This window comes from Aplysia californica, unplaced genomic scaffold, assembly GCF_000002075.1.
Source record: "Aplysia californica isolate F4 #8 unplaced genomic scaffold, AplCal3.0 scaffold00127, whole genome shotgun sequence".
NCBI classification, from domain to species: Eukaryota; Metazoa; Mollusca; class Gastropoda; order Aplysiida; family Aplysiidae; genus Aplysia; species Aplysia californica.
Window position 1 is genome coordinate 747,249 of NW_004797397.1, and position 9,003 is coordinate 756,251.

Here is a 9,003-nt window from a genome sequence, read left to right on the forward strand (position 1 = left end):
GCGGGGCGTACATAATTAAAGCTTGTCAGCTCATCCTACCTTTGACGAAGTAAGTTTTTCCATTTCCTCCCCACACAAAGGCGGCGTCCACGTTGCTAGGGATACCCTTGAAGCCTTCCTCGATGCTCCTCACGTAGATCAGGTTGAAGTTGTAAAACTTCCAATAGTAGTCTCCCTGCGCATGGAAATGGGACATAATTTGTGAAAATTGTGAAATGGTATGGGTTTAACGCCCCTATCAACAGTATTGGGTTATTTAAGAGGCGGGACATAATTTGTCTTGAAAAAGTTTAGTCATGCAAGGATATCAAGTTTTTGTTCTTTGAAAGAACCTTTCTTAAGTCAAGTACGGTACCTCAAAACATCAGCAACAAAAACAACAAACATCAACACCGACAACGACACCGGCAATAACGACGACAACAACAACAACAACAACAACTGCAACAACATTATCACAACAACAGCAACAACAACAACAGCAACCACAACAACAACAACAACAGCAACAACAACAACAACAACAACAACAACAACAACCGCACCAACAGTAGTAACAACAACAACAACAACAACAACAACAACAACAAAAACATAAAAAATAACAACAACAAAGACACCAACAACAACAATAACGAAAACGACAAAGACAACAACAACGGCGAAAAACCGTGGCAACGACATCGACAACAACAGTGACCAGCGCCGTAAAACCTCTACTAAAACTTAACACCCCCCCCCCTCCCCGCAAACCGTCATCCAGGGTAACTTGAAAATATATTTAAAAAAACCGTCATCCAGCGTACCTAGAAGATGTAAAAAAAAAATCCAACATCCAGCGTACCTTGAAGATGTAAAAAAACAACAAAATCCAGCGTACCTTGAAGATGTAAAAAAACCCCCCAAAATCCAGCGTACCTTGAAGATGTAAAAAAACCCCAATCCAGCGTACCTTCAAGATGTCAAAAACTCAAAAAAAAAATCCAGCGTACCTTGAAGATGTAAGTGTAGCCGTTGTCCCAGTGCAGAGCGCTGTCTACAGGCCCGGTGACCCCTCTCCAGTCAGCTGCGATGTCCCGTGGGTAGCCCGAGGCTATACCGTAGTTGCTCAACTTGTAGTAGTCTTTGCCTGCCGGACAGATGAGGATGATGATGATGATGATGATGATGATGATGATGATGATAATGATAATGTTGATAATAATAATGATAATAATAATAATAATAATAATAATAGTAATAATAATAATAATAATAATAATAATGATAATCAATATTATTATTCATAATGATAGTAATAAGTCAGTATAATAAGAGTAATAATGCTTTGATAGATAGATAGATAGATAGATAGATAGATAGATAGATAGATAGATAGATAGATAGATAGATAGATGCTTTAAAGGAAAGAAGGACAAAACCCTACAAGAGCACCCGCCAGCCACCCACTTCACCCAACTAAAAGACAGGACTCATAGATACTTCGGTTTCAAAGATACTCAAAAGTATCTATTGATACTTCAGCTGTTTGTTTTGTTGTACCTTGTTTCTATTGTGCATGCCGGCGTGTAGTTTTGGAGAGTTTTTAGTTTAGCTTTAGCAAGTGTTTTACGGCACTTGCAACACAATAAAGTCATATATGTGCAGAAGATTAGAGGTGTTGCAAGAGAGTAACAAACACAAAATAGAAGGAGGGGAGATAAAGACGATAGATGTTTGATAGGAAAGAAGGAGCAAACCATACCAGAGCACCCGCCAACCACCCACGTTTTAGAGAGTAAAGCATCCCTTGAGCGTAAAACTGCTCTTCGGATTTTTTTCATCTTCCCAGTTTTTGTGATCGCCGCGATTATGCTACACACACTTTCCGTAAAAAGTGACTATAGTCATCCCTCCCCCCTCCCCGCCTCCGGCCTTCAAATTATGTAAAATAAAGTGGGCATGTGATATTTGAGGTTGAAGGGGGGGGGGGGCATGCACCAAATTTTCCTTTTGGGATCTCCTGTCTGTACGGAAGGCATAACATTTTCCCGAATGGTGGTCCTGGTGAAAGAACTTAAAAGAGAAAAACAAGAAAAACAAACCCCCTAACAACTTAACCTCCCCCCCCATCCCTCCCCTCATCCCGTCGTCCACCAAAATTTACGTAAAGAAAAGACATCAGTTTAAAAAAAAAAAGCAACAACAAAAAAGCAACAACAACAACAACAACAACAACAACAACAACAACAACAACAACAAAACAGAAAAGAAAAAAAAAGAAGAAAGGAAAGGAAGAAACGAATAGAGACAAAACAGCCGGACAAAAACTACCCCCGAACCCCGGAGGTCGTTGAAACTCTATTCCCCTGTTGCTTATCTCGGCCAACACAGTCCAATCCGGAGATGAAAGATGGACGGTATTTTGATTCCAGTTGTTTTTCAGCTTTTGAGAATCCTTGTCGAAGTTCAGTCATCTTCATTTCTACACAACGTGGTGGGTGTTTGAAATACGAGCAATCTGATTCATCAATAAATCAAGGATCAAAGGAGTGGATGTGCGCTTATATTTCTGTATGCACGTGTGCGAAAGCTGTATAGACAGACACTGCGTGTGCTTTTGAAAGCGAGTAGTTGCGAGAGTGTGAATCTGTATGTCTATGTAGAATTTTTTTTTGTATATTCTCTCTCTCTCTCTCTCTCTCTCTCTCTCTCTCTCTCTCTCTCTCTCTCTCTCTCTCCCCCCCCCTCTCTCTCTCTCTCTCTCTCTCTCTCTCTCTTTCTTCCTTATCTTTCTCGGTGTTTATAGCTTTGTGACATACACAGTTTTACAAGCATAAATACGTACACTCACTCACTCACTCATTCACCCACCCCCCCACACTTCAACACCCAAGTACACACATAAATATTGATAGATGGATAGATAGATAGATAGATAGATATATAGAGAGATAGATAGATAGACAGACAGATGGATAGATAGATAGATAGATAGATAGATAGATAGATAGATAGATAGATAGATAGATAGACGGACGTACTCACCTTTAAATATGTAGGTATAACCATCTGAGCTCATGGTGACTGCGTCCACTTTGGAGTCCAGGCAGATCTTGGGCACACTGAGCACTGGACCTCTGGTGGGAGGGGGTGGGGCGGGCTTGCGGGGGTACCCACGATCTCTTTTGCCTGGCGAACCTAAATAAACCAATTAAATAAATAAATAATTATATCTATATACCGCATTTCCACTAAGAAGTGCTCAATGCGCTGTACAATAATACAAAGAACATATTATGCAGCGCACAGCTCCTATAGTAATCCTCTTTCTCTCCCCCCCCCCTCTCTCTCTCTCTCACTCTGTCTCTGTCTCCCTAGAGAGAGAGAGAGAGAGAGAGAGAGAGAGAGAGAGAGAGAGAGAGAGAGAGAGAGAGAGAGAGAGAGAGAGAGAGAGAGAGAGAGGTTGGTGTAAGGGGGGGGGGGGTAATGAGAAAGACAGTTTAATGCAGGTGGTTTTACACCCTCATTGACGACACCATTAAAATTTAGATAATTAAGGAGGCAGGTTCCGACCTTGCTTGTCAGGGTCAACCTGAGCTGAGAAAGATGCGGCTTCCCAGCAGAAAGACCAATATATTCGACTAGATGGGCGCCCTTTCGATGAAAGGAATAATCGGTGCGTTAACATCAACTGAAAGTCATTGGCCTACTATATTTACACTCTACTGAAATGGAGCAGTAAATCATGAGAGAAAAGTGACAAATGTGTTTCAAAGTTGCTAAATATATAATAGATGTATAGATTGGTTCTCTATTCCGCTTTCGTGGTTGTACACTCCAGAATTTCAGAGGTGTGGAACCAGTGCGCACGGCTATGAATGGAAACCTCACTTGTTTACAATGGCGTCTTAGAAGACGGACTTTCCCAAGATTAGATCTAAACGAAACCAATGAAAAACGGAAAATTAAGCTACAGTGACTTCAGGCTTCTCAATAAAACTGTGCACCCTTTAAGTGATTCCGAACCTCCGTTAATTTTTTTATCAAATTCGAAAGTTAAGTGGTTCGGAAGTTTTAATCGGCCAAAGTGACGGACTTTCACTAAGATAATATAATATAGAGATAAAAAGATTTTCTCCTCGGAAACGAGCTCGGGTCTCCTGCGAGCGACAGTCAAGCGCCTAACCGCTACGGCACAGACGCAGGTAAAGTCTGTTTACATCTTGGTATTATGTGGTGAAATGTTGTATATTGTACGGTGCATGTGTGGTGCGGTATTGTATATAACTGTGTCATGTTCGGTAGGATGTGGAGGGAATTGCGTTGTGCTCTCTCTCTCTCTCTCTCTCTCTCTCTCTCTCTCTCTCTCTCTCTCTCTCTCTCTCTCTCTCTCTCTCTCTCTCTCTCTCTCTCGTCCGGAGCAAGCCTGTAGGGGAGAGGGTGAGCAGTAAGTGTAGAGGCAAAGGTCGTTTGGTGCGATGTGGACGAGTATAGTGTGGCGTAGGATAAGTATAATATTTATATGCGCGTGTGGTACAATAAGGTATATACTGGTACTAGTGTGGTGGCGAAGCGGTTAGTGCGCTCGTCTCGGAAGCGGAAAGTCTGGGTTCGAACCTCGGTTCGGACACGGATTTTTTTCGGCCCCTCCTGCTAATCCAGCAGTAATGGGTACCCGACTTCGAGTTGGGGAAGTAAAGGCGGCGTGGAAAGGAACTGGACACACTACCACAATATGCCGAAGGCCCAGGAAGTTGTCTCACTAACAAGGCAATCCCCAATGTCCGGATCGGAGGCGGGAACAACTTTACTTTTTAGTGTGGTGTGGTGTGGTGTGGTGTGATATAGGACAGCAGGCGTGAGATTTAAAATGGTCTCATAAGGTTTGCTATACGTCGTCGTTACACACAAACAAGCACGTACACTGACAAACACACATGCTAACAAAAACACATCTATCCACACACCCACAAACACCCACGCACACATACACACAAATTCACAAACACAAACAATCACACACATACACACACACACAAAACCACACGCACACTCACGCAGGCACACACATACACACATACACACATACACACACACACACACACACACACACACACACACACACACACACACACACACACTTACAACCAAGATCAACCTCTTAAAAAAAAGGTGAGAGGCTCAGTGAGTTACCCAAAATGTCATGGAGTTCTGAGGTTTGGCCTTGACCCCCAGTGTGTGCTCGTCACGCTTCGGAGGTTTCAAAATTAATGTCTGTGGCGAGAATTTACGAGGTTCAGTGCGGTAACAGAGAGCTACAGCTTGTCGGAACGTAGTCTGTGCGGAGCTACAGAAGGAGGGCAACGCTGAGATTGTTTGGCTACCTCGCCATTAAGAGCCTTGGTGGTGTGAAGGAGGTCTACTAGCTGTCCCCGGGGTTTTATGCACCCCGCGTATTTTAGCAAAATTTGATATTTTTTTGGGTGCACATTTTCTGTTCATTTTCATTTTTCCTTCTTTGTTAAGATTAACAGATTCACATTTTTTGGGCTCAGTTTGCATAATTTCAGATTTTTGTGTGTGCATAAAACTGCGGGGACAGGTCTGCAAATCGCTACCTTAGAATTACGAAGTTTTATTTGCTCAGTATCTAGCTTTGAGAAATTTGACGTTAAAAAATGTTTGAGTTTCACAATATTTCAAGCTTTTTAAAAAATGATAACGACTCCGAATAATCTTACGATTTTGATAGAGCAGACTTTTAGAACATTTTGTTTTGGATCTCATGGTCTTAATAACTCAAAACGGCCAAAAACATCAGATAGAACGTTGTAATTCTGAGGTAGTGAAATGTAAGGGGCGCTGACGAAACGAGGTACTGCTTAGATTTGATCCCTGTGTAACATTGATACGTCAAAGTTGGTCGCTTTTAAGGTGTGTGTGTGTGTGTGTGTGTGTGTGTGTGTATGTGTGTGTGTGTGTGTGTGTGTGTGTGTGTGTGTGTGTGTGTGTGTGTGTGTGTGTGTGTGTGTGTGTGTGTGTGTGTAAGCCTATTCTAGAATGCAATCGTACAAATTTAACATCCAATTCAACAAAGTATAATAACATGTACAGTCGTGTCAACAGGCCTACACATTCCCGTTTTATCCCTTGAGAAGAGCGTGGCTAGTGGCCACTTTTTTCCGTTGTTGAAAAAAAAAAAAAAGGTTTCGCAACATTCGACCTACCATACAGTTCCTGTATAGCGTTGACGTCATCCTGGTCCAGCTTGAAGTGTCTCTGGTAGCCTCGGTAAAAGGGAGCCATCAAGGCCGTGCCTACATCACTGTGGGAGAGTCCCAGGGAGTGACCGAACTCATGAGCCGCGACCTGGAACATGTTGATGCCTGAGGGAGAGGGGAGGGGAATGACATATAGACAGATGGATGGATGGATGGAGGGATTGATGGGTGGGTGAGTAGGTGGGTGGATGGATGGATGGATGGTTGGATGGATGGATGGATGGATGGATGGATGGATGGATGGATGGATGGATGGATGGATGGATGGATGGGTGGGTAAATGGATGGATGGATGGATGGGTGGATGAATGGACAGATAGATGGATAGATAACACGCACCCACACATACACATATTCATAAACAAACACTCACACACACACACAACATAACATATATACACGGAAAAAGGCCTTGTTTAATCGTGGTTATGATGATCTATCTATCTATCTATCTATCTATCTATCTATCTATCTATCTATCTATCTATCTATGTATGTGTACAGATGTACAGAGAAAGGATGTGCGTGTAGGGAACGACGAAGTTCCTTGCTACTCACAGAGCGAGATAATAGGCTCCAGACTTTCAAAGCAGCCATTTAATTTTGAAATCAAATGAAAACATGCATTTTTAACAAGCGTTATTAACTCCACAAGCTGATACAGAGAGTAATTACGAACATATGCGAAGTGTGCTGACAAAATGAGTTGCTTATCGGATTCAAGCCTTATTGAAATAGATACATCACGCTTATAGGTGAAGTTTTTACAGTTAGAAGTAAGAAATAACAAAAAGCATGTTATACTTAAAGAATATGGCATCAAAAGAAAATCTACAAATTTGTCCCTAGTGTCGATTTTTGGCCAATATCTCCATTTGTGGATAGCCAGAAGTAACTCATTTTGTCATCACGTCTCACATATGAAACAATACCATTTTAAAAACATCGTTTTTAATATTGTACTTTTTGCGGATACGCTTAGGTAGATGTAGATTCTAATGCTGGTATCTCATATGCGTTTGGCTAATTTATAATATTTCTTAAAAAATGAGAATAAAATCAGAATCCCGAGAGAGCAAACACGTGACCGGAAACAGTTAGATTTGCTGACGTTAGAGCGGAACCCAAAATTAGAATAATTTTGTCATAAGTAGATTCAAACATGCGTGCGCAGCAAATCATTTTAAAGTCTGAAGAAAATATTAATTTCTTTTTAAAAAATGTAATGCTTTTGTGATTTTTCTTAACTTTCCACCGCACAAGGCAAAATTGTTTTTGCAACGTTTCATAATTTCAGGAAAGTAATGTAAAGCTTAACCCAAAAAGTGATGACACAGAATCTATATTTAATCCCAAAAGTTCTCAAAAAGGTCAGACAAACTTTTGATAAACTGACATGGACCTATTAATTTATTCTCATAAATTAACTTTCTTAAGATCGTGATGGGTTTTTACACTCTGGTATGTGAAGTAAGTCGGCCAATGCCCTATTTAGTGGGTAACAACACCGAAGAATGTTAATTTTAATCTGTCATGCTAAAATGCTGTCAACTTCAAACAGAGCATGTTTACATGTATTATAATACAGACAGGGGAAACGAGGGGGCCGTCTAGAATGGAGGGATCTTAACTAATGACTTTGTTGTTGTTGTTGCTCTTGTTGTTGATGACGATAATGATGATGTTGACGTTACTACTGTTGTTGTTAGTGATTCTGCTGGTGTTTTAGCTTGTTGATGATGTAGATTTCTGATGCTGCTGTTGTTGTTGGTGGTGATGTAGTTGCTGCTGCTTTTGTTGTTGTTGTTATTATTATTATTGTTCTTGTTGATGTTATTGTTGTTATTGTTTTCATGTTGTTGTTGCCGATGAAGTTTTTAATATTGCTGTTGAGGATCCTGTTGCTGTTTTGTGAACATCAGACAAACAGTAAACAGCAGATAGTTTCCAAGAAAGACGAGACCTGTAAGAACATCACACGGATTTGAACCCCTCTCAAATTCAATACCAAACTACAATGCGCTCAAAGATGACATGGACGCGAGCGGTACATGCGGAAATGGAAAAGGCGGGGACATCATGGAAACAGCTAGAAAAAGATGCACAGTACAGGCTTCGCTGGAGAAAATGTTGTTGATGGCCTATGCTCCACTGGGAGTTAAAAAGGCAAGAGAGAGACAGTGCACTTGCCTTTTAGTACAATATAGTCAGCTTCCGTCACCTATCTGAAAACCGGCGTCTGTAGTTTAGCAGTTAGGAGCGGTTGGTTGGAGGGAGCCACTGATATGTCTTACTTCTTTACTTTCCCTGTGTTGTGTCTGTCTTTTTTTTTTTTTTATTGTAGAGGGTTTTATGGCGCTCGCAACTGCATAAGGTCATAGGATCGCCAAGGGGTGGGTGTCGACAGAGAAGTCTTTACAAGGAATCAGACTTACTCTGCTCACCTCTCTAGCTTCAACAGCACAAGGTCTGCTTCGACTATCAAGGCACCCCAGAAATAGCAGGTCACAAGAGAATGACAAACATACACAAGAAGTAGAGGAAAATGACGATAGTAAGGATTAGGAAAGTAAAAGCAGCAGTTCCCTGTTGTAGATAAGGCACAGTTATGAGCGTGACATGAATCAGCCCATTTACAATTCTACTGTGCTTGAACGAGAAATGACCCCCCATTTGGGAATGGCCTAAAGACACTACTGTCAGTGGCACTGCCCCGGGGGGGGGGGGGGGGGGGGGGGGG

The 9,003-nt window shown here is 41.6% G+C and overlaps 1 protein-coding gene across 1 annotated transcript in view; it reads right to left on the reverse strand.

Moving 5' to 3' along the window:
* LOC101856506 (matrix metalloproteinase-24) overlaps nt 1-9,003 on the reverse strand; it is a gene marked incomplete at its 3' end in the record, with an annotated part of 16,592 nt that overhangs the window by 5,117 nt on the left and 2,472 nt on the right. Inside the window, 4 exon segments of the mRNA XM_013081353.1 lie at nt 40-175; nt 993-1,129; nt 3,028-3,180; nt 6,210-6,368. Of these exon segments, the coding sequence (XP_012936807.1) occupies nt 40-175; nt 993-1,129; nt 3,028-3,180; nt 6,210-6,368 (585 nt within the window).